Source organism: Cynocephalus volans, chromosome 7 (genome assembly GCF_027409185.1).
Source record: "Cynocephalus volans isolate mCynVol1 chromosome 7, mCynVol1.pri, whole genome shotgun sequence".
NCBI lineage: Eukaryota > Metazoa > Chordata > Mammalia > Dermoptera > Cynocephalidae > Cynocephalus > Cynocephalus volans.
This window is the reverse complement of record NC_084466.1, coordinates 129,733,826-129,760,744: the sequence shown is the minus strand read 5'-3', so window position 1 is coordinate 129,760,744 and position 26,919 is coordinate 129,733,826. Positions and strand designations below refer to the sequence as shown.

Here is a 26,919-nt window from a genome sequence, read left to right as displayed (position 1 = left end):
TGCTGGTTTAAAAGGATTCCAAAATGGTGAATAGTTTTACAATCTTGGGGTAGGTAAACAGTCAAAGCAGTGATTAAAAAGATAAATAAATTTGACTACATAAAAGTTTTTAACCTTATATATCATCGTACAATGTAAATAAACTGAAATGGTCAAAGAAAACTGGGGAAAATTTCGCAACATACATGCAGATAAAAGATTGCTACCTTTAGTAAATAGTTTTTATAAATCAATAGAAAAATGGACAAAGGATATGAACAGGTCATTTACCAAAGAAAAAAATGAAATAGCAAGGGAAAAATACTGCATCTCGTTATGAATTTAAAAATACAAATTAATACAACATTGAAATGCCATTTTTACCTCTCAGGTTGACAAAGGTATTTTAAAAGGTTGATAATATCCAGTGTTCTTATGGGTATGAGGAAATGAGTACTCTTATACAGAGCTGGTGGGAGGAAATTGGGTACAAGTTTTCTAGAGAGTTAATATCAATATTATCAAAATGTGTGTATCCATCAGGATAAGAGAGATTATGCTGTGATCATGAAGAACCCTAAAATCCCCATGGATTTCAAAGAAAATTTATTTCTTGTTCACAATGCTTGTCTGTCATGGCCTAGCTGTAGTCCTGCTCCACATCATCTTCATTCCAGCACCCAGGTCAATAGAGCATCCTCTGTCAAGAACACTGTCAGTCTTCGGGAGAGGGGAAAAGAGACATGGAAAAAATGGGCTGGCTCTTCAAGCTTCTGCCCAGAGGTTTTAACATGTCCACCTACATTTCATTGGACAAAGCAAAGCATGTGATCATTCTGGGGTTCAACAGAAAAGAGACATAAAATCTTCCCACAGGGAGGGTCATCACTGAGAATGTACTGGAAAATTTGGTGAAGAGTCATATAATGTGCATTCCCCTTGACCTAATGATTCCAATCTCTAGGACTTATCCATCAGAAATAATCATGATGTGCAAAAAGATTATGTACAATGAAGCATCTGTGACAATTTATAAGGGCAAAAAATTGAAAACAACATAAGTCTGCAAAAGTAGGAGATTAATTTAATAAATTATGTTACATTTCTATGATTGAAAAATTTAGCATCCTTCCACAAGAAGCAGAATATATAATAATATGGGAACACATTTAAGATGTTCAATAACACAGTGTAACTAGTGTAATCCCAATTATGTAAAAACTGAGTAAAATATACGTATGTGTGTATATATACAAAGTACTCAATAAATATTTGTCAAATTAATAAATTAAAAAGAACTGGAAGGATGGTTTGCCAGAATGTTATCATGTCTCAAGATAAAGGATTTCGGAAATTTTTCTTTTTCTTCTTTGTGTTTCTCTATATTTTAGCTTTTTTTTCAGTTATTATGTTTTACTTCCACACTATGTTGTATACCATTATATATATATGTGTGTGTGTGTGTGTGTGTGTATCTATATATTATGTTTTCTAAAATTATTGCAATAAATTTAAATGAAAACAAAAGGAGTGTAGTGGGAAGCAGGATTTTTGTGCAAGAAACCACAATAACAAGGTTTTCCTGCCTTTAAAGATCTATGGTGGCCAAGACCCATAAAATAAGTGCCCTTTCCTGGGGTGGTCCTGTTTTATGCAGTCTGTAAGTGATTTAGGAGCATCTAACTGACCACTTTATTTCCATCTTTTCCCTTCTCTCCCTCTGGATCTCAGCCACAACTACGTTCGTGGATCCATTACACTTTTTATCATCAACCTGCATCGATCAAGAAAGAAAATCAAACTGGCAGGGACTCTCAGGGACAAGCTTGTGCACCAGTATCTGCTGCAGCCCTATGGGCAGGAGGGCCTGAAGTCCAAGTAAGTCCTGACCTGGAAATAGCTTAGGAGCAAGTGCAGCAGGAGCGGAGGGAGGGCAGGAGTTGGAGTCAGGCCTTTGCTGAAGGCACCAAGGTTGCTACTAATTCACTCAAGGGCCAGAGGGATGAAGTAGGACAGAGAGTGGTCTGGAGTCAGAGGACTACTGACTCCCTCTGGGAACCTGGCCAAGCCCCTTCCTATCTCTAGGCTTAGATTCCTTAACTGAAAAGTCAAATGGTGGATGAAATATTTCTCAGCAAGGGCACACTTGGTGTTGATCAAGACAATTCTTCATTATATTGGATTATCACATCGCAAGCTAGTTAGCATGCTTGGTCCCTGCCCACTAAATGCCAATAGTGCTCCCTGGTCATGTGACAACCAAAAATCCGAGCAGTTGAGAACCATGTCCCTTCCAGCTATAACATTCTGTAATGCTGTGACTCCCCTTTTGTCATCATCTACAAACCTCGTGGGCCTTAGAGAAAGGAGCGCTAGACAAAGGGTCAAAAGTCCAGAGACCAAGAGTCAGGTCTGCCCCTAACCATAACGGGGCACATCACTGCTGGATCTGTTCTTCATCTGAACAATAGGAGAGATATTATATTTTTGGGGCTTCGGGGCCCCTTCAAACTCCATCCATATATATGATCCTGTGATCCTGTGATGCTCCCTACCTCCCTCAGTCTCTACCAGAAACTATTGACAACACTGACCTCTCCCAGAAAGCAGCTCTAGGCCACAGCGAAAGGGCCTGGTCAAGGGCAAGGCCATCCCAACTCCCTAAGCAAGGCCTCTCAGCAAGGGGATGGGATGCTGTACAGACTGGGGGCGTTCCCCTTCCTTTTTTAATGTTTACCAAGTTTAACAAAGCTGTAAACTTGGAGCAGGTGGCTTGCACTCCCACAGCTGCCCACAAATATTTGCACTATAATTGTTCACTGTTTCACGGCAACCTTGGTGGCTTGCATTTGGCTTCCAACTGTATGTGCAATAGGAACAAAAGACAATATGGGAAGTCACTTACTGAGTCTCTTTAGCCCACCCTAGATCTGTATTTTCAGTCTTGATTCACATACCGGCTCCTTCTTTCTGGCTACATGCACATTGCTTCTACTTTTCTTTCTTCCCCATCCTACCTGTATCAACAGGACTCTTGCATACTTTATCCCCTTTCTCCCCACTTTCAAGTGGTTCATAACTGGTGGGCTGAATTCCTGGCCTTCATCCTAGGCAGCAGACCCGGTTCTGATCCCAGCTTCACCACTAAATGATCATATTACATGGGCAAATCCTTAAATCCTAATCACTTGGCCTCAGTTTCCTCATCTGTAGAATCCAAGGGCTGCTCTACATTTGGTAAGACTCCTTCCAGCTCTATAATTTCCATCCTGAGTCTGATTTTCTGAGGATCATGAGTGCATTTAAATCTCTTATTGCCGGTCAGTAATGATCTGAAAAGCCATTTCTAGCAGAAAGGCTGATTCTTCAGCAATAATTGTGACAGTTTAGGGTCCTCTGGAACCAAAGAGCTTAGGAGCTGAGCCTGCCCAGTGTCAGGAAGACTGTGAACACTGTGTGGAGGGGGCTGGCAATCAAGGTTAATCCCTGCTCTGCTGTTTGCTGGCTGTATGTCCTTACGCAAGTTATGCAATCTCTACGAGCCTCAGTTTCCCCATCTGTAACACCTCTCATGTGGAGCAGAGTGAAATGGGTAATCTGTGTAAAGTTCCTGACACACAATAAGTGCTCCATAAATGTCCATTTCCCTCCTTTTTCTCAACTCAGAGCTCTAGCCAGTTGAGGCAGAAGGGGAAAAATTGCTGTCCTTAAGAGTGTTCTTCAAAAGAGAAGTGTTCTCAAATTTGAAGATGTGTTGACAAGACATTTGTTAAGATTATGATAAAAAAAAAAAGCATGCTAAAAATTACATAAGAGCAAAAGCATGAAACAGAAGGAGACACTGTCAGAGGGTAGCATCTTTTTATGAGATTGTTGCCCCACCACCCAAGGGCACAGGCCTCCAACCCGATTTACCCCTTCCCTGTGTTCCTGCCTCAAAGTTTATTCTCCTGCTGTTTGAACCTGGCCACACCTTGGTCCCTGTCCTGACTATGTGTGCCATTAAGGATGATTAAAGTGACTGACTGTCACTGGCTAGTGATATGCTGTATGTTCTGTTTTGCTGTCCTGTACCTCATCTTGCCACCATATCAGTGCGGAGTCCTGTTCTAAGTTTGTTAAGAATGCAGGAGAGGGACAAGGACAAAGAGAATGTTATTCCACAGGGATCCTGAAGAAGGGTTTGGTAATACCCACTGAGATCAGATAATGTCATGTATCAAAAGAACAATGGAGCTGGAGTCAGAAGGCCTGGATCTGAATCCAGGTGCTGTCACTGATCTGTGTGATCAAACCTCAGCTTCCTAAACTGTTAAATGGGATTATTGTGAGAATCAAATTAGAGTATACAGATGAAATAAAGCCTTTTATGAATGTAAATTCCATGCACCCATGCATGCACATACATCTATAAATACAGATACAGATACACACATGTGATTTTACGTATGTTATGTGAGAGGGTTTGGACTGGAAGTCAGGATAACTGGATTCCAGCCCCCGATCCTGCCACTAAGTCACTGTGAAACTTTTTCACTCACTTCTCTGAATCTACTCCTCTCCTGTAAACTACTAATTTAATACCACCCTTATTCTAGACCTGGGTGGCTCTGCCCCTGTGCCATGCCATCTTGGACCATAAGCTGCCAAGCAGGGACTGTCATATACACGTTCAGTACCATGTCCAGTGCTCTGCTCAGTAACTACTAAAGAGCAAGAGCCCCCAGTGGTTCTGGAATGGGGGTCTCACAGGTGTGGTTTCAGTAAAGCAGACTGTGCAGAAAAGGATAAAAGGAAATGCTAGGAAGTAATTTCAGTGTTTGGTCTTTTTCTCTCTTTTATAAGCCTCTGGAGCCAGACTCTGTGTTCTGTTTCTGCTAATTCCTTGCTACAGCCTGAAGCCATATTAGCTCAGCACAGTATGGAAAATTCTGGGAGAAAGGGAACATGTAATTGCTCCTGTCTGGAGGAACCAGGAAGAGGATATAGAGCAAGTCAGTGAGCCATTTGAGACACCAGTGGACATTTTGGTCTGGGGTTTCAGGAGTAAGGAGATGCCAGAAAATTTTTTTGATTGGTTCAGGACATGGGGTAATTTTCATTCTCTTAGAATTGCCATCAGAGCTGGGAAGATTGGAAATGTCTGAAAAGGTATCTCCATGTGAAGTCAGAGCCAAGGTATGTCAGGTATCACACAGGAAGCACCCCTGGGGCCACTAATCAGGCATAGTCTAGGCGTCCAGGTTCACATGAAGGTTCCTGTTTCCCATCTCAGTGAGTGAACTAACCCCAAAACCTCCTACTCAAGTCTCCACTCCTGTGGGAGAGATTGTTCTCGTCCAGGAACCAGGCGAAAAGTGGGTGCTATGTACCCCATGGGTTAAAAGTTTTAGAAAACTTCTTTGTGTACACAGAAGGGTATTCTGCATCTGGAACACATATTCTTTGAGGAATAGGTGAAAGAAATAGGGAGATTTAGTTCACTGAAGAAAAGTAAGGTAAGTCGTGAGGACATTTCAGATATTCACAGGACTGCCAAGTGAAATTAAACAGATTTGGCCTAGAATACTCCAAAATGACAGAAAACCAGGAAGTGCAATTTCAAAGAGATAGATTTCACCTCAAAACGAGCTCATTTTCCAAAGGCTTGCCTGGCCTGACGAAGGACAGGATAGGCTTTCTCAGGAGGCAGCCTATTAATCAGGGGGTGAGCGGCCATCTCAGAGGTGCTCTAAGATTGCTTACTCAGTGGGAGGTTGGGTAAAAGATTACTGCTTCCCACCAAGCTCTAAAATTCCATTATTCTCTTCTATTCCCCTTTCCCCCAACTACCATTTCACTTTTGGAGCCTGTGGTGTCTATGGTCACCAGCAAAGTAGTTTCTTCAAGCCACTGAAAGTCCACACAGAGGCTATGCTACAACAGGGATTGGTGGTAATATCTAACTAGTTCTTTTCCAGAAACTCTCCAGCTATGGGTCCCTCCCTTGTCATGTTCCCTGGTTTCTCACCTTACTGGGAGAAAGACAGCCCATTTCACACCCAGGATAATAGTTCCCATTCTGGATCAGTCAGAGGAGAAGAGCACCTTTGGGGCAGCTCTACTATCTACAAAAGAATCTGCCTCAAGTGATCACAAATCAATAAAACATTATCCTCTAGGGAATCAGTTCTACCTGAGACATAAATATCTCCCCAATGTCTTTCAACAGAGAAGCAATGTGAAGGTGGCCAAAAAGTCAACTTACACACAAAAACAGGAGGATTCACTTTTCCAGGGAAAAATCAAACCAAGAACAGGTGTTAGGTCCAATCCCAGCGTTCTTCCCTTTGTGTCTTATTCAGTCCCATTTGGGGGAAAAGTAATCCAAAAATTAGAAAAATAGGAAACAGCTTTCATTGCATTGGGTGTTCTGTGCCGACACACTGACCTAAGGGAAGCAGTAGATGCTAAGAATCCTGGGGTGGAATGACGTTCTGAGATGGTCTGGTTCATTCCCTTGCCTTCAGACAGTGTGTCCTAAGCCATCTGAACCAGAGGATGCCCCATGTCTAAAGACCTCTGGGAAAGGAGTGACCACACTCCTAACATGTCTGAACACTTAGTTTATAAGAACACTGGGGCCCACTGTACCTACAGCTGTGACGTTATAGATGATGAGGACCTTTAATAGCCGTTACCGCGTGTAACCTTCTGAGTGGCACCATGAAGCGTGTAGAACAACTCTTGCCTCCCTCCCATCTCGGGGCTGAAGACACTGAGTCTCAGAGCATTAAGAGACTTACTCAAGAGTCACACAACTAGTAAGCGATAAAGCTAGAAAATACCTACCATCCAGTTTTCCTGACCCCTAATCCAATGTACCTTCCTCAACAATGTGTTACTCTAACAGTTCGGCAATATAAAATTATAATTACACAGGACAAATATACAGGGGTGACTGAACTCTGTCATGGTACTGTCTGGGTTCATTTCATCTTAGGCACCTGTATAGAAGGAATATATTTGAAGAGTGTTAGGTTACCCTGGACTTCTCTCCTTTAGGCTAATTCATCCCAGTTCCATTAACTTTTCCTTACAAGTCCTAATTTCACACCCTTCTTAAAAGTTCTTCTATGAGCTGCTTCTAAGACTGCCTCCCAATCACAGAATTCTAATAAAAGCCATTTTTTTCCTCAGCAAAATAGGGGAATTTCCTTGTTTCTTCTATGCTCTTCTCAAATGGAGAGATTATTAAATACCAGGAGTGACTGCACATCAGTTTAATTTGAGGTCTATAGAAATCAATCTCAATATATTATGTTCCAACCCCATATACACAGGCACTGTAGCTCCCCAGCACCTCACAGAACACCCTCAGAGGTATTTTTCTGAGGAAAAGTGCCAACAGGAGAGATTTCCCAAGGAAACTGGAAAGTATATATCTTCACTCATTCATCAATTTTTATTGAGATCCTACTTTGTGCTAGATATAACTTGTTCCTCTTTAGCAATCTAACTTGCAGTAGCAATTAATTTAGCTAAAATTTTTAGAGAATTGTGGTCCCATACTGTGAGTACTCAGGAATTCCAAGTAGACAACTTAGGGGGAAAAGTCTGAATATAAAGTTTAATGTGAATGCTTCAGATCAGAATGTCCCTTGACTTACCTAACACTAGGCCATGTCATCACCTGGCCTTCGAGAGCTATTTAATGTGGAGTGCTTAGAGGTAAGACCACAGGGAGGGGATTCTGAGGTCCCTGCCCTCAAAGAGCTCATCTCTATTATTAGAAACAACTTTACAAGAAAAAAACAAGCAACCCAATTAAAAAATGGGCAAAAGAGCTAAGTAGGCATTTCTCTAAGGAAGATATACAAATGGCCAACAGACATATGAAAAAATGCTCAACATCACTCAGCATCTGGGAAATGCAAATCAAAACCACACTGAGATACCATCTAACCCCAGTTGGGATGGCTAAAATCCAAAAGACTCTGAACGATAAATGCTGGCGAGGTTGCGGAGAAAAAGGAACTCTCATACATTGTTGGTGGGACTGCAAAATGGTGCAGCCTCTATGGAAAATGGTATGGAGGTTCCTCAAACAATTGCAGATAGATCTACCATATGACTCAGCTATCCCACTGCTGGGAATATACCCAGAGGAATGGAAATCATCAAGTCGAAGGTATACCTGTTCCCCAATGTTCATTGCAGCACTCTTTACAATAGCCAAGAGTTGGAACCAGCCCAAATGTCCATCATCAGATGAGTGGATACGGAAAATGTGGTACATCTACACAATGGAATACTACTCAGCTATAAAAACGAATGAAATACTGCCATTTGCAACAACATGGATGGACCTTGAGAGAATTATATTAAGTGAAACGAGTCAGGCACAGAAAGAGAAATACCACATGTTCTCACTTATTGGTGGGAGCTAAAAATTAATATATAAATTCACACACACACACACACACACACAAAAAAAAAAAACCCCGGGTTGTGGGGGGAAGAAGATATAACAACCACAATTACTTGAAGTTGATATGACAAGCAAACAGAAAGGACATTGTTGGGGGGGAGGGAGGAGAGGGAGGAGGGAGGGAGGTTTTGGTAAGGGGCAACAATAATCAACCACAATGTATATCGACAAAGTAAAATTAAAAACAATAATAATAATAATACACCATATATCTAACCATAAAATAAATAAATAAATAAATAAAATTCTTTTCAGGTTGGTTTTTCAACATTAAAAAAAAAAAAGAAACAACTAAAAGAAAGCAGCCTGTGGGTGGTGCTATAATAATAACAGAGGTGCAGGGTATTTCTACTTTGGGGCTATTAGGTTCCATAGTAATGTGGAATTTCATATCTGCATGAGCCTTTCCTTTAGTTGCCATGATTTTAGCTGAAAGAATCTCAAGGCTCCTATTAACCAAGAATCTTATTGCCTATTCTGTGAAAAAATGAACATCTTTTTTTTTCTTTATCCACATACTGCTCATTTCGTTCCATCTCTCTGGCATATAACTTTTGCTTTGATTTCACCCTCATTAAATCCTATATCAAAGGAAAACATTGGCATCTAACTGCATGCCTTTAGAGAGGTGTCATTTGATGTTAACCAAACAGAATGGTTCTGAAAATACTCAAGTAATTCCCAGGTGCTAAGACTTAAAAAATATTTTCATGTCCCTGTTGGAACAGACCATATTTATGCTATTTCATCTCTGGATTCAGGGCTTAGCTAATGTGAAAAGTCCTGAGGCCTGAACTGGCCACCATCTGACCCACCACAGTCTCTCACTAAATGATAACTGGAAGCATGGCATTTAGTTTTTGGACATGGACATACCTGGTAAAAGGAGCTTTGGGAAAAACCTTAATCCCAAGAATTCAGTACCAAGATTTCTCACCCACAAACTCAAAAGCAAAACCTGAAGATGTGTTTTCTAGAACCAATGGGCCATTAGTCCATTTATCTCAACAGACTCAAGACATCTAAGAGTTTAAGTCCTATACTGCTGCTATTAGTTGGTACCTGAATTTTTGAACTCTGCTTAACCAGATGTATTCCCTGCAGGTTTCCATTATCCTCACTTGTCTGGGATCATTTAAATTAGTTTTTTTTTTTTTAATAAACCACTCTATGAAAGTTCTGTAGTTATTAAAAGATGACTTTATAGAGGAAAAATTTTGGACCCTTATGGGTTGAGAGGTTTTTCTATAACATCCCTGACAGAAAGCCTTTCAGCTTCTGTTTGACTGTAGGAACGATCCTCCTTATATGAGGCCAAAGGCTTTTCTACCCTTTTTGCCATTTCTACCCTTGCTTTACAAAAATGAAGCAGTGTAAATCTATACCTTCTTAACAATTTTTCAGTATATCTCCCCTTAGAGTTCTAGTCTCCAAGCTAGATGTTCTTCCTCAAACAGCCTGGTTTCCAGATTGTTCACCTCAGAATCTTGTTCACCTTAGAATCCATTGAGTTATAGGACCCGGATCTCACAGTATTACGGTTTCAATTTTCCTGCCTCGGCCAAGCTTAGCTGAAGAAGTAGGAGATTTGAACATTTCATTATTACAATTCACCTCACCAACAGAATACAGTAACCATTCTACATCTTTTGCCAATTTCATATTGAAAAATGGTATTCTTATTTTATTTTATATTATTTGAGTATTAGTGAGTTTGAAATTGTTTTCATGTATGTGAGTAGTACATTGCTTTTATAAATTTTCTGTGTCCTTTGCTTTTTTTTTAATTGGGGTGCTAGTCTGTTTTATTAATGATTAGTAAGTTTGCCCTAATACAAGGCAAATTTTCTCCTTTGCTATCCATCATATGTATTGAAATATTTTCTCCAGTATTTTATTTGCTATTTTTCTAACGATTTCACTTTTAGGATATTATCTTGACATAAAGAAGCGTTCCCTTCTTACATAGTTAAATCTATTTTTTGCTTTGTGGTTTCTTCCATTCCACTTACACATGTATGTATTTATATTCCTGAAAACAGATAAATATGCATCTTCATTTTCTTCTAGTTTCCTTTTTTGTTTCATTTTTATATTCGTTTTTTTCATTCATTTGGGATTTGTTTTGATGTATGGTAAGAGGTAAAGAGCCGCAATGTTCAAGCCAAGAGTCTGTGAGGAAACCTGTTAACCCATGCAGGGCTTTAGGTACCAGTTTTAAAATATCAGGAAATAAAATGGCTCCTTTTTTAAAAACCAAGGCTTAGAATGGTGACCTCTTTACCTGGAAGAAAAGGCACTGCTGGTGCAGATAAGCCACATCAGCTGCAGCCCTTTTGAAAGGCCATCCAGAGCCGCTCAGGAAGAAAGACAAGCTGCAGAGGCTGGGAGCACCAAATGGCGAGAAAGGTGCCCGGGACAGGGGAGATTTACGAGCTGGCTGTGAGTGAGCAGGAAAGTGGTACTTATTCTAAGCACTAACATTCAAGTTAGTGTTCCGGCTCAGAAGTCTGAAATAGACACTGTAAAAAGCAGGAACATAAATATATATGAACATATATATTTATAAAAATACTTACACTTAAGGTTCTGAGGCAGTCTGTAGAAAAAAAGAAAGAGAAGTGAATATGTAGAAAAATGAACCTCCCAAATCTTCACTAATACACACGTACTCACTGAAACTTCGAGAAACTTGGATTCTTTTAACCCTTGTGCTAATTAGGGGGTATTTTGAGGCTCGTAAAGAGATAGTAGCTATAACCAATATACATAATGTTATCTAAGTAAATAATTATATACATATCTGAAAAACATAATGATGGTACTGAATGAGGTATTCTTTTTCCTCTTAGTCCCTCCTGCCTGAAGAGAACTTGAACCACTCTTTTGTCTATAGGGAGCTTTTGGTGACACAGCTATAGGGAGCTTTCGGTGACACAGCTCGGGACTTGAGAAAAATCTGAATGACTTTATAGAACTTGCCTTTCAAGAACAAAAAAGTTTTTCTTTTCAGTGTTAAACACAGAGTTGGTTGTTAGGGCTAATGCTTCATCTGATTTGGTTCTTCATCCTGTAAAGTGTTACACACATGAAAGAGTACTTCAGAAAGTTCATGGAACAATAGAATTAAAAGATAATACCAATCTTTCCGTGAACTTTTTGAAATACCCTCGTACTTCCCTGGTACCTATTGAGGAGCATATTCATCTCACCAGTGTACAAGCTAGAGGGGCCAAAACATTAAATGAAGCAGTTCTTTTAAAAGAGCAAAAATGCTCACTTCGATCTATTCAACAAAAAACTTGCCCTTTATGTTGAAAAAATGTGGCCTCCTGACATGGTCCTCCGAAAAAGTAAGAAAAGCTCCTTTTATTCAAAATAAATTCAGAATGTAATGGTTAGAGAAATAGTTGATTCCCCTCTCCTCCAGCTGCAAACATATTCCACCCCTTCTTCTACCCGTGGTGTTCAATCTTGGCTGCACTTTGAATCACCTGGGGAGCTTTAAAACCCCAATGCCCGAGCCACACCCCAGACCAATTAAACCAAAATCTCTGGGCTGGGACCCAGGCACCAGTATTTTTTAAAGTTCCCCAGGTGATTCAAATATGTGGCCAAGGTTGAGAACCACACTGTCTCTCTATAAACTGCTGGAACAAGATCCCCAGATGATTTGCATCTTTGATTTCTCCCAGATTATATTCATTCAGGCACCAAGCCATTTTGCCAAAGGTGTGAACATGCCATGAACCCCTGGGAGTTCTCCATGACTGAGTGGAGGATGAGTACTGGCTCCCCGAACGTTTTATTGTTTGTTTTGTTTCAACTCCCAGATTAGTAATGTGCAGATCACTGTACAGATTAGAGGATTAGAAAATGCTTTTATATTTTATAGCACCCTGACATCTTAAACCAAGATGTTTAGGAATCCAGGGTTTTCAATGTTACTTTCTGAGAGTTTTTCATTTGTTCTCGGCTCTGGAATATATTTTCTTCCAGCTCACTCCCAGCAGCTGGAAACTCTCTGCATAGCTGTCCATCAAGGCTATGGTCTCCCCTCCCCACCCCCACTCACTTGGGGACCCTCCTTGCAGGCAGGGATTTCCATTGTGTCCCAGATGACCCAGACAAAACACTGGCTGGTAAATGAGCACGTTAGGGTATAGCTAACATGTTTCTGAACAGCTGATACTAAACTGAGAGGCAAGGAGCAGAGTATATAGGCAGTTCTGGTGGACTGAGAAGAAACGACCTTTGTCTTCTCCTATCTCCACACCTTCCGGAAGCTCAAATATAAGCCTCAAGTTCTAATCCAACTCAACCCTTTAACAGGGCCTAGGCTTTGAATTAATGTCTGTGGCTGCTAAGCGTCAGGAAGCCCAGGGCAGGATGTGGCTCATTCCAGACTAGAGGCCTGGAGCACTAAACTGTGAACCAACTGGTAAACACCACCAATCACTTTGCAGATAACTTTGCAAGAATGATTCAGTCGCCTCACGCTTGGCACTTTGACATCTGTGGATCCTGGGACAGAGCCTGTGACACCTGGGACATCTTATTTTTCCCTTTTGAGGGTATACCAGTGCACGTGATGTTATAGGGTACATTTTGTCAAAGCCAGTAAAACTGAGATGTTTATCTCTTTGACTTAACGTATTTGAATAGGTATCCAGAAAGCCATGACCGTATAGTAATGGAAATAATTTGGGGTGTGGACTGTATCTCACACTCTTACGTATGGAAAACCTGTCTGTGTACATGTGTGCATGTGTGTGCACACACCCACACACGTACCTGCCCTCTGACCTGATTCTCTTCGTCCCACCTGTACGGTGTCTGTAAAGGGGAATGCCTGTCTGCCCCCACAACTTCCTCTTCCAGCTGCACACAGTTAGGGCTGGGGAAACCTGGTCCCTCCTACAGAGGATACATTAACTCTAAGACAGCACAGATCACATGAGAATAATTACAGGACCCTGGGAGTGTGAGAAAGGGAGAGACGAGTTCTGATTGGGGAATCTGGGAAGTCCTTGGGGCTGAGGACCATGAGCAGGAGTTGGAAGGATGAGCCACTTCTAGGAAATGCTGCAGGGAAGGCAACAGGATGAGCTTACTAAAGGTTTGGAAGTACAAAAGTTCAAGGCTCATTTTGTTTGGGAGGTGGCAAATCATCTCGTGTGACTGGAATATAGGATGTTTGTGGGTTGAGGGGAAAGGCCACAAAGATATATTAGGGACAGACTGCAGAAGGCCTTAAAATCCAGGCTAAGTTTGATTTTCCTTCTATTTCTGCTCTTTGTGTAATGTGTTTATTATGGTGTGTCTGGCCGCACATTTGCATGTTTCACTGTTTTCTGTCTTAGAGAGCAAGGACTAAGTCTGTTATAATTGAATTTGTACAACACAGAGAACAGTGGGGATATGAGTAATGACCCTTAAATACCACTTGTAAATGTCGGTGATCACGACACCAATTCTTTATAATAGGAAGGGGACATAGTTAACCACATACCAAAGTCTCCGTGGTTTTTATAGCTGGTTCCTATTGTGTCCTGTGGTTTGAGTGTGATATGCCTACAACATGGAGCTTTGAGATAGTTGCAGAAACAAATTTTCTTTCCAAACTGCCCCCAGATGATTCCCTCATCTGTTGGGAGTTAACAATATCAGTATAAATCCAGGTTACTTAGCTAGGCTCTCATCTTGTCTGCCAAATGTGCTTAGTTATTTTAAGCCATTAGAAAGCACATGGTAGAATCCCATTATGGCTTGGACCATTATTACACAGACTTGGATAGAACACAGATCAGATCACAACCTCCAGACTATATCTCTAACTAACCACTTGCCCATAAAATCCCCCAGCTCTGCTTGTAGAAAGGAGTCCTAGTGTTTTCTCCGGTCAGTGATCCAGAAGCTAGACCTAAACTCTTCATTGTTTCAATACGCCCCTCCTAGGGCAAAATGAAGACCAAATGATCTTAGCCTCAAAATGTCTCAGTGGTCAGGAACTTCAAATAAGGTGTGGAGGGGCAGGGAGAACAGAAAGGTTTTTTCCTTGTTTTTTTCTTTCTTACAGCCTCCTCTCTTTAACAACAGTAGAGGAAGGGATTGGAGTATCCAGCCAGGCACATAGGAACTCCTAGCCAGGTTGATTGAGTGGAACTCAACAAGTATTAATTAAACTACTGTCATAGACAGGAAGGCAGAATTACATACTATTGAAAATTAAGAAACAAAAACAATTCAGTCTACCAAACAAAATGACTCAAGCACACAGATAAAATGAGTTGCTAAAAAGGAGGTGCAGAAAACGGTGTCTCTAGTTCTTCCAGCAAGGGCTTAAGGCCCTGAGGAGGAGGCTACATGTATCTGATGGAGCTTGGAGGGAAGAACTGGCTTTTTGACAGATTCTACCAGATTCCAGGTAGAAAAAAGAAAAAAGCACACAGGATAATAGCTTCAGGACACACGTGAAAGGAAGTAATCCTCCTCCCCTTGACCCCTGAGGAGTGGGAGCACCCCAGTGAGAGTCATGAACACCCTAGAGCCTTTGCCCCAGCGGGGCATGTGGAACCGGGCGACACTACCCTACCCGTGGCGGGCAGCCTGAGCGGCCCTTCTCAGCGTGGTAGCTATCTATCACTCGGCAATTTCACATGAACTTCCTCTCTAAGCTGCCCCACACGTACAGCCTCTCCCCTCTCCCAGAGCAGGAGAGGGGTGCAAAGCCCCTTTGTCCTCAAACCTGGCTGGCCCCCTCCGGGCTCTAACCTGCCCTTGACCTGGAGAAGGGCAGGGCAGCTGCACATACCAGCTCAGCTTCCCAACTCAGCGAGGGGGGCTCGAGGAGGCAGCTCGGGCCTGGGGGCCTGCAAAGCACAAACAGGTGCGGGGCCAATGGAGTGGGAGGGGGCGGCCGGGGACCCTGGACCCGGGAGGGCCCGGCGCCTAGTCGAGGGGGCGCCGCCGACCCCGCACCTGCGCCGGGACCCCCCTCTGCACACTGGCCGGGAAGCCGGCACCCCGGCAGGAATTGCAGCCTGGCTTCACACGTTTCCTTAATATTAGGCCACATTCCAGGTGGGCCCCCTGCCAAGTGGACCGCTACGAACTTTTGGTTGGGATTTGATTGATACTGTGATTTGTTCCTCCGGGAGGCCAAGCGCAGGGCACGTCTCCTGACCTTCCCGGGACTGGGACTGGAGTGCGGGCAGTGGGGACAGGCGGAGCAGGCGGAGCTTTCCGGCTTCCTGGGAGCCACCACGGAGCCAAGCGCTCCCGGCACTGTTGCGTAGGGCAAGAGTGACCTCTAGTGGTGCATAGGAAAGCACTGGGACTGGATTCCGAGCTAGGAGGGCGTGCGAGTACTGAGCAGCGAAGGGAGCTGAGGACCCCTCCCCGCGCGCACGCCCATACACACACACACGCACACGCACACACACACACGCACACGCGCACACGCACACGCACACGCACGCGCACGCACACGCACACACGCACACACGAGTCAGGTTTGTATGCATTCTCTCTCCTCGCCCGCTCTCTCCTCATTTAACAATCCAGAAACCAAGACCAGAAGCGGCTGGTATCTAGATCTGCACATTTAGTGTCCTGAATCTGAGATCTGCACATTTAGTGTCCTGAATCTGAACTAAAACTCAAGTTTCTGGCCTTCCGGTCCAGAGTTTTTTCCTTCTAGGTTGTAGTTCTGCTACCCACATACTTATATACAATATATCTTTTATTGACCGCCGGCTGTGTGAGTGGTGGACAGGAGAGTGAAGGATGAGTAAGACTGACACGTGGTCTTCTTATCTGGTGGGGACACTGAGGAGCAGTCAGCTGTCACAAGAGCATGGGTGCTGAGACCCACAACTACTGAGTAACACGGGAGCACTTCGGAGGCCCACCTACCGCTGACCTGAAGGAGGAGTAAGGGCCAGGAAAAGGTAGCTGGAAGGAGTGTGGAGAAGGTTCTGGGCATGGGGAACACGTACAAACCCCTGAGATTAGAGAGACCGTGGTTGCAGAAATCGTAGTGTAGGATGAAAGGAGGTGGTGGTGGGAAGCTGGAGTGGGCAGGAGCTAGAGCAAATCTCTGGGGGGCTGAAGGAGTCGATAAAAGGGCCCGCTCATGGGGACTTTGGACAGTGTTCTTAGACTAGCGGGAAGCCACTAAACATTTAAACAGGTAAATGTCATGATCAGATTTCTGTTTGTGCAGGATCACTCTGAATTTGGCATTAAACCTTGCCTCAGGCTAGCTGTGAGGCATAGGCAACCTGCCTGAAAAATGGCCAAGCCAGAAGCAATCTTAGGGTTCATCTGGTCTATCACCCATCTTACAGATGGAGAAACCTAAACTCAGAGAAGGCAAATAACTTTCTCAAAGTGGCTGAAGCAAAACCGGTTTTCTTTAAGTCCCTTTGCCTCCCACTCAAGGCCTCAAAATACGCCAGCCTGAACCAGACACCAGTTCCCAAGGCTGCTTCTGATAAAACACACGCTTCCCCACAAAAGGCCCCCCCCCCCCCCCCCGCCCTGCCCCCTCCGGCCCAGACCAGAGTTTAGCAAATTATCAAGACTGGGAAAAGACACGCTCATTAGACTTGCTTTCCTGAGACCTGATAACAGTTGAAACCTTGCTTAAATATCCACAGCTATTGAAAACCCTGATAAGATGTGAAGACCAGAGATTGTAGACAGGTGGTGGGGGCAGGGAGGGTGACCCAGCCAAGGAGCTTCCATGGAGACCTGGGGAGTAGAGGACTTGACTCCAAATTGACATGTTGAATCCCATTTCAAATAACATGTAAAATTAAGAAAACAAGTTTAGGAATTGGAAAGTAACTCAAACTTTGTAAAAACAGATGGTGATAAAATGCAGTTGTCCTAATATTTGGATAATTTAAATACCCTCAGCAGTTCAGGCAAGCTAGTGAATTAAGAGAAATAGCTCAACTTAGGCTGGATCATTTAGCATTTGGTTTGAAAAGTCATGAGCCAGTAAGGAGGTCCCAGAATATGATGAAAATATGATAAGAAAGGTTTTCAAAGAAGGAAACATGATCCTGGTGAGTGCCACCTGGAATTGGAGAAACAATGTGAAATAGTAGAAAGAGGTGATCAGGAGGCCAGATTTTGAGACCTAGCTTAGCCATTTATTAGCTATGTGACCTTTCCCAGGTCACCTAACCTCTCTGGCCTTATCTCGGTGGTAAAGTTACAATAATAATAATACTGCCCTGTATATCATACAGGGCTTGTTAGCAATCACATGTGGCAAGGCAGGCGAGATAAGACTATGGTTAAAGGCATCAGTGCAAATCTTGGGTCTACCACTTTCTGGCTATGTGACTTAGGTGAGTTTTAGACCCCTCTAAACTTTGATTTACTCATCTGTAATGTAGGGATGATAACACCTGCCTCAGTTAGTTGTTGTAAGGACTAAATGAAATGGTCAAAGTAAATCATAGCCTTTTGCATAAATAGTGCTCCACAGTTGGTGATTTTTATCATTAATGTGATTATGTTTGCAAACTTACAAACTGTTCAGTGCATATAAATGAAAGATTATCGTTATATTTAGCATGATATGACTTCACTGGGTAACAAGATGAATATTAAAAGAAAAATATAAGCAGGAGAATAGAATGGGGGTTATAAAGTACATCATCCGTCTTTATGGTGAAGGGGGACTTATAGATAAGGACGTATGAAGACTCAAGCTCTCACAAAACCTTACTCGTAAAACTAACTCACCTTGACTTAGCTAAGAGATGGTCATAGAGATCTTTTTTAAGGATGAAAAACAGTAGCAATGATCCATGGCCTGCGTCGGGTTAGGATAAGGTATCTAATGAGTGACTGTGAGAATTATTGATAATTCAGATCTCATCTAACATCTCCCCAAGCCACTGAGAGCAAGAGTAATCGGTACGTTAATAAATCTGTAAAGACACTCAGTGAACCTCCAGGGAGCCTCTTTAGAGCAGGAGAAACTCAACCCAGAAAGACCAGAAATAATGCAGACGAGCCTCAAAAGTCTATTCATTTATTCAGAAGATATTTAGTACCTGCTGTGTGTCAGGTAAGTCTTCAGGCAGTCAGAGGAGGTAACCCCTGAGCAGACTCTGCAAGGGTCCGTTGCAGTTAGTCTGACAGAGCAGGGCTGGTTGTGCTCGAGGGGCAGCACCACACCCAACAACCTAGAAGCAAAACTGCAAGTCCTCTAAGGGCAAGGGGGCCTAGCCTTTTGGAGTATGCAGGTTCCTTTTAATGTCAACAAATGTAATGTTTTTCCCACTCATAGTAATTGTCCTTTCAAAATCTCTTTCTTGAAAAAAGTATATGATACTCCCCTTCCACCAAAAAAAATCTATTAGGAATTTTATACCAGTTTTAAATAAACTTGCTTCTTATTAATCCAAAAAATATTCACTACACTTTTCAATGAACCTTGTGTATTTTAATCCCAATAGTATCCACATACATTTTCATTTGAGATTTAACTCATCTATGTAAAGGACATTATTTTTTCATTCTAAAGCAACCTTTGTGTGTGCACATATTGATGACATCCTTGCTATAACAAGCAGCTCATCTCATGCCCACTCCCAGAGGTGTGTGATCCACAGTAAGAGTTGAAGCAAGGGGGCAGGATCTGAGACTGGAGAGGTAGCTGGAGCTAAGCTTCCACATCCATATCAAAGTAAAAGGGATGGGGACTTGTAGTGACAACAATAGGTCACTCTCAGCAGCATGGCGCAGAGACGGGTTGGGAGGCAAGTTCTGAACTAAGATGATAGCAGTGAATGGAGAAAAAAGAGCAGATTTGAAAAATACTAAAAGGTAGAATTGCTCTGACTTAGTAACCCTCAACGTGGGGATGGTAGGGTGTCTCAGGAGATTCCCAGCTTTCTGGCTTAGGTAATTGGAGAAATAAATAGTGGTACCATCACAAAGATTTTTTTTAAAACAGAGTTCCGATCCCCCCATACCTGCCAGCTGGCATGCGTGCACGCACACACACACAGACACACACACAGAGAACAGAGACAAGGACAGGGTTTGAGGAGAAGATTTTGAATTTGGACATAGTGACTTTGAAGTTGCTGTGGGACAGCCAAGTGGCGATACATAAGTTCAGAAAAAGGATTTAGGCTAGAGATACAGGTTTGGGATGCATCAACATGTGGGGTAGTAATCAAAGTCATGGGTGTGGGTAATAGCACCCAGGAGGAGTATATAGTGGGAGAGGAGTCCAAGGACAAGCACCAGGACCCCCCACATCTGAGAAGCAGGTAGAGGGGAACAGTTCCACCTCAAAAAGAAACAACATCCAGAAATGAAGAAGGAAAACCTAGAGCCAGAGATATGAGAGCCAGGGGAAGAGAAGGTTTTCAGAAGGGAGCCATGGAAAGTGTGAGTGCCACAGAACAGTCAAATATGGTAAGAGCCCAAAAGTTCATCTGTCCACAATGACAATGGAAAGAATAACAACAAAAACACCATCCTTTACTTACATGGCTCTTTATGCTTTCAAAGCGCTTTGGCATTTTTTATTTCAATACATTCCCACTACAGCCTATATATATAACATTCTTACAGATGCAAAAGCCGCAGGGCAGTGAGGTTAAGGGATTTGCCACAGCCATCCAGAAAGTTAGTTACCTGGCTCCTAGAATTAGAGATTTCAGTCCAGAGTCTTGACCATGTTCTCTGGTTCCATCCACACCCAAGTTAGCTTTTCAACGAACCAATAAGGAAATCAGAATGGGGCCTATTCTAGAATAACTACTTGTTATTAGAGGAGATTTTTAAAGGTTTTCTTATCCAATTTGTTTTTCACTTCCCAAAATCCAAAGATGTCACTATCCTGGGATCATCTGACTCTAAAAGGGTATTACCTAATTCCCCAAGAGGAGGGTTTGCACCTATTACTATATATAAGGGATACCACTGATGGTTTTTAAGCAGAGAAGTGATATAAATTTGAGCGTGCTTAGGAAAGATTGATCAATATTACTGAGCTTGTATTTGACTGTGCATATGTCTGGTTGTTGGGTGTTCACATCACCTGAAACAAAATAATAAAAATACACAGTAAAGATCCTGGGCTTCTGGGCTGGGCTTCTTTTGCAACCGAACCCCTCTCCTCACCCTACCTCTCACTCCAATGAATAGGCTATTTGTACCAGAGAGGGTCACTCCTCACATTTGGAAGCAAAAGCTCCTTGCATATTTGATGAGGTCAACATTGACCTTCAGCTCTCAACTCTCCAACTCCAACACCTTCCAAGGGCAAGCCTGGCTCTTCATACAGGAGTCCCCTGCTCACTCATTGTTTCCTCAGTCATTCCAACAAGAGGAGGGGGGCTGCTCCCTCGGGCCTGTCAGATCTGGACCCAGCCCAAACTTATCCATGTGGGGCCGGGCCTGGAGCTCTTCTCTGCCCAGCTGTCCATTGGGAGCAATTTACAACACACTTATCTCTGGGAATTCTCTGCTCTACCGGCATGGGTCTAATTATCTCTCTCTACACCTGTCTATCCTTCACAGCACCCGTAACAATTTATAACACTTCATTCTGTTTATAGCTCAGATGATATCACTGCAATGTTATCACATTGGAAGTTGGGCAAGGCCCAGAAACAGTCGTCACTATGCAATGTTGGTTTTCTGAGAGCTACTCACAGCATTATTTCCAGCTGGTAGCCAAGCCCTGGCCTTTTCTACTGACCCATGAACCTGAGCTTCTACCTGGGTACATGGCTGTCAGGAACAGTTGGGAAGTTTTATGGGTTCTGTACCATAGGCCAACAATGAGTGGCATTTCCCTCCCACCTAACCTAAAATAGGCTGTTCCTCTTTTCTAAGTTTGCTGTATATGTGGTGCCCCTGCTCAGGGTGAAAATGGCTGGCTACGCACAAAGAATAAAAGCAAGCAAGATAGGTGAATTGTGATCACACATATCTATTTTGTTGTGTTAAAATGGAAATATCTATTAAATATGAAATATGAACTCATTCTTAGATTAGAAAAAGCAGAGTTGTTAGATATGTCTCTGTCCCCTTCAGAATAATCCCAGACAAGTAACATGATGCCAATTCTCTACTCTTTCAAATGAATTAATGAAAGATATGAGGTAAATAGGAGATTTCTGAAATCATCTTAAGTTCATGCAACGTTCTACAGGTAAAAACTCTTTAGGTAGAAAAGTCAAACTGAGCTGCTATTATAATAATTTTTTTTTTTAAAGGCATGAAACATTTCCAGCTTATGCATCACAGAGACTTTCCACTTCCCTAAACAATATGTCTCTTGATTTTTTTTAAATTTTATTGTATTTTGTCAATATACAATGTGGTTGATTATTGTAGCCCATTACTGAAACCTCCCTCCCTCCCTCTACCCTCCTTCCTACCAAAAATCTCCTTTCTGTTTGCTTATCTTATCAACTTCAAGGAATTGTAATTGTTATGTCTTCTTCCCTCCCCCCCACGTTGTTTGTGTATTTATTTATTTATTTATAGCTCCCACAAATAAGGGAGAACATGTGATATTTCTCTTTCTGTGCCTGACTCGTTTCACTTACTATAATTCTCTCTAGGTCCATCCATGTTGTTGCAAATGGCAGTATTTCATTCGTTTTTATAGCTGAGTAGTATTCCATTGTGTAGATATGCCACATTTTCCATATCCACTCATCCAATGATGGACATTAGGGCTGGTTCCAACTCTTGGCTATTGTAAAGAGTGCTGCGATGAACATTGGGGAACAGGTATACCTTCGACTTGATGATTTCCATTCCTCTGGGTATATTCCCAGCAGTGGGATAGCTGAGTCATATGGTAGATCTATCTGCAATTGTTTGAGGAACCTCCATACCATTTTCCCTAGAGGTTGCACCATTTCGCAGTCCCACCAGCAATGTATGAGAGTTCCTTTTTCTCCGCAACCTCGCCAGCGTTTATCACTCACAGTCTTTTGGATTTTAGCCATCCTAACTGGGGTTAGATGGTATCTCAGTGTGGATTTGATTTTCATTTCCCGAATGCTAAATGATGTTGAGCATTTTTTCATGTGTCTGTTGGCCATTCGTATATCTTCCTTTGAGAAATGCCTATTTAGCTCTTTTGCCCATTTTTTAATTGGGTTACTTCTTTTTTTGTTGTAAAGTTGTTTCAGTTCCTTCTATATTCTGGATATTAATCCTTTGTCAGATGTATATTTGGTAAATATTTTCTCCCACTCTGTTGGTTGTCTTTTAACTCTATTAATATTTCTTTTGCTGTGCAGAAGCTTTTTAGTTTGATATAATCCCAATTGTTTATTTATCCTTTGGTTGCCCATGCTTTTGGGGTCATATTCATGAAGCCTGTGCCAAGTCCTACTTCCTGAAGTGTTTCTTCTATGTTTTCTTTAAGAAGTTTTATTGTTTCAGGGTGTATAATAAATTTTTTAATCCATTTTGAGTTGATTTTAGTATATGGTGAGAGGTATGGGTCTAGTTTCATTCTCCTGCATATGGATGTCCAGTCATCCCAGCACCATTTGCTGAAGAGGCAGTCTCTTCCCCAGTGAATAGGCTTGGTGCCTTTGTGAAAGATCAGATGGCAGTAGGTGTGTGGGTTGATTTCTGGATTCTTTATTCTATTCCATTGATCAGTGTGTCTGTTTTCATGCCAGTACCATGCTGTTTAGGTTATTATAGCTTTGTAGTATAGTTTAAAGTCAGGTAGTATTATGCCTCCAACTTTTTTTTTTTTTCTCAGAATTGCTTTGCATCCCAATTGATCATGGTGTATAATTTTGCATATGTGTTGCTGTATTCTGTTATCTACTATATTATTGAGGATTCTTGCATCTATATTCACCAAGAATTTTGGCCTGTAGTTTTCTTTTTTAGTTGTATCTTTATCTGGTTTTGGTATCAGGGTGATGTCTGCTTCTTAGAATGAGTTTGGGAGAATTGCCTCTGTGTCAGTCTTTTGAAATAGTTTGTAGAGAATTGGTGTCCATTCCTCTTTGAATGTTTGGTAAAATTCTGCTGTGAATCCATCTGGTCCTGGGCTTTCCTTTGTTGGGAGCCTTCTGATAACAGCTTCAATTTTTTTTATTGTTATTTGTCTTTTCAGATTTTCTACATCTTCTTGGCTCAGTTTTGGTAGTTAGTGTGTGTCCAGAAATTTATCCATTTCCTCCAGATTTTCAAATTTGGTGGCATATAGTTGTTTATAGTAGTCTCTAATGATTCCTTGTATTTCATACATATCAGTTGTAATATCACCTTTTTCATTTCTAAGTTTTGTTATTTGGGTCTTCTCTCTTGCTTTTTTAGTTAGCCGTGCTAATGGTTTGTCAATTTTATTTATCTTTTCAAAAAACCAACTTTTTGATTCATTGCTCTTTTCTATCATTTTTTAGGTATCAATTTCATTAAGTTCTGCTCTGATCTTAATGATTTCTTTCTGTCTGCTAACTTTGGGTTTGGATTGTTCTTGTTTTTCTAGTTCTGTAAGGTGAAGTATTAGGTTGTTCACTTGTCATCTTTCCATTCTTCTGAAGTAAGCATTTAATGTGATAATTTTCCCACAGGTTTTGGTATGATGTATCATTGTTTTCATTAATTTCAATAAGTTCTTTGATTTCTTGTTTCATTTCTTCTTGGACCCATATGTCATTAAGTAGAATGCTGTTTAATTTCCATGTGTTTGCATAGTTTCCAGAATTTCGTTTGTTATTGATTTCTAATTTTAATCCATTGTGGTCTGAAAAAATACATGGAATAATTCCAATCTTTTTGAGTTTGTTGAGACTTCATTTGTGACCTAACATGTGATCTATCGTGGAGAATGATCCATGTGCTGATGAGAAGAATGAATATTCTGAGGTTTTGGAATGGAACGCTCTGTAGATATCTGCCATGTCCAATTGGTCTAGAGTATTGTTTAGATCTTGTGTTTCTCTGCTGATTTTTTGCCTAGATGATCTATCCAATATTGATAGTGGGGTGTTCAGGTTCCTCGATATTATGTTATTACTATCTATTTCCTTCTTTAGGTCTAATAGAGTTTGCTTTACAAATCTGGCTGTTCCAACATTGGGTGCGTATATATTTATGACTGTTATGTCTTCTCGATGGATCAATCCTTTTATCATTATGTAGTGGCCCTCATTATCTCTTTTTGTGGTTTTTAGTTTAAAGTCTATTTTATCAGATATAAGAATAGCTACTCCAGCTTGTTTTTCTTTTCTGTTTGCATGGTAAATCTTTTTCCATCCTTTCACTCTTAGTCTATGTGAGTCTTTATAGGTGAGATGGGTCTCTTGAAAGGAGCATATAGTTGGGCCCTCCTTTTTAATCCAGTCAGCCAGTCTGTGTCTTTTGATTGGGGAATTTAATCCTTTTACATTAAGAGTTGTTATTGAAAATTGTTCATTTACTCCTAGAATTTTATTGATTTTTATTTGGATGTCTTAAGTGTCTTTTGTTTCTTTCTTTCTGATTTACTGTTTGTCTTCTGTATTTGTTGGTTTTTTGGGTGGTAGATAAACTTTTTTTTTCTCTTCATTGTTGGCATTTTTGTTTTACTAGTGGGTTTTGATTTTTCTTGAGGTTTTATGGCAGTGGTAGTTATTTTTCAGGCACCAAACCATTACTCCCTTTAGAATTTCTTGTAAGGGAGGTCATGTGGTAGTGAACTCCTGCAGTTTTTGTTTGTCTGAGAAATATACTATTTGCCAGTCATTTCAGAAGGATAGCCTTGCAGGGTAGAGTATTCTTGGCTGGCAATCTCTGTCTTTTAGTATTTTGAATATATCATCCCATTCCTTTCTGGCTTTTAGGGTTTGTGATTAAAAGTCTGATGTTAGTCTCATTGGGGCTCCCTTATAAGTGATTTGACGCTTTTCTCTTGAAGCTTTTAAGATTCTCTCTTTCTTTGAGTTTTACCAATTTGACTATAACATGTCTTGGAGAAGACCTTTTTGGGTTGAATACATTTGGGGATCTTTGAGCTTCCTGAATCTGAAGATTTGTGTCTTTTCCTATACCCAGGATGTTTTCTGCCACTATATTGTCGAATATGTTTTTAATGCAATCTCCTTTTTCCTTCCCTTCTGTAATACCCATGACTCGGATATTTAAGTGCTTTGTCTGATATCTCTTTTAGATTTTCTTCAATGTTTTCTAATTCTTTTCTCTTTCAAACACCCCATCTTCAAGGCCAGAAGTTCTCTCTTCTGCTTCTGCAAGCCTGCTGGTTAAACTCTCTGTTGTGTTTTTTATTTTGTTGAATGAATTCTTCAGCTCGGCAGGCTCTGCTACATTCTTTTTCAGGGCATTGATTTCCTTGTACATTTCTTCTTTCAGGTCCTGTATACTTTTCCTCATTTCATCATGTTGTCTAGCTGAGTTTTCTTGTATCTCATTTAGTTTCCTTAGAATTATCACTCGAAATTCCTTGTCAGACTTTTCAAGGGCTTCTTGTTCTATAGGCTCTAGATCTTGAGAGTTATAACCCTTTGGTGGTGTACTTTCTTGATTTTTCATATTTCTGGTATCTTTCCTTAGATATTTAGTCATTGTGGCAGGGGATTTCATGGTGCACTGGTTTGACACTATTGTTGACTGGGATGCTGCTGGGGCTGCCAATTTGGTATGGCTGCCTCAGTGTCTGCTCAGTTGCCCACTAGTGCCTCGGGTGCGTGGTCACGTCGGGTCTTGGACCTCTCCGGGGAAGCGCCTTTCTGGTCAGCATGCACTCGGCCAGGCTGGGGACAGAGTTGGGGGGGTTGGTGGGTGGCAAGGCCTACCTGCTCGGCTGTGTGCTGGCACCACAAGGCACATAGTCTCCATGGATCTTGGGGCTCTCTGGCCGGGTGCCTCTCTGATGGGTGTGCACTCAGTGGGGCTGGGGATGGAGTTGAGTGGCAGCAGCGAGGCCTACCTGCTGGGTCATGCGCTGGCACTGCAGGGCCATGTCTCTTGATTTAGAATACCTGGGTTCAAATCCTGGCTCCTGGACCTCCAAGCTGTATGACCTTTGGCAAGTCACTTAGCTACTCTAGGCAAAAGTGGGATAACAATCGTGACTTACCCCAGAGGGTTGTTGGAAAGTTTGAATGAGTTACTAAAGTAAAGAACCTAGGTCAGAACCTGCAGCATAGCCAGTGTCAATAAGTGTCAGTTGTATTTCTATCAGATAACAGGCAATGTGGGGCTCCCTAGGCATCATTGCAATGGCTCCCTTATAATGCCATAATGAGTCCCATACTGTTTTATCTCACTGTAGGTCAGTGCAGCTGAATGGCCAGCACCTAGTGATGGTGGACGACGGGACCCTCCCAGAATTGAAGCCCCGCCCCCTGCGGGCCGGCCGGACATTGGTCATCCCTCCAGTCACCATGGGCTTTTATGTGGTTAAGAATGTCAACGCTTTGGCCTGCCGCTACCGATAA

General features: G+C 41.8%; 1 protein-coding gene across 3 annotated transcripts in view; it reads left to right on the top strand.

Moving 5' to 3' along the window:
• The window catches only part of HPSE2 (heparanase 2 (inactive)), a 715,375-nt gene extending 688,456 nt beyond the window's left edge, over positions 1-26,919 (top strand). For all 3 annotated transcript variants that reach the window (XM_063103268.1, XM_063103267.1, XM_063103266.1), the window contains 2 exons: positions 1,711-1,857; positions 26,754-26,919. In XM_063103268.1, the coding sequence (XP_062959338.1) occupies positions 1,711-1,857; positions 26,754-26,919 (313 nt within the window). The remainder of the gene's footprint in view (positions 1-1,710; positions 1,858-26,753) is intronic.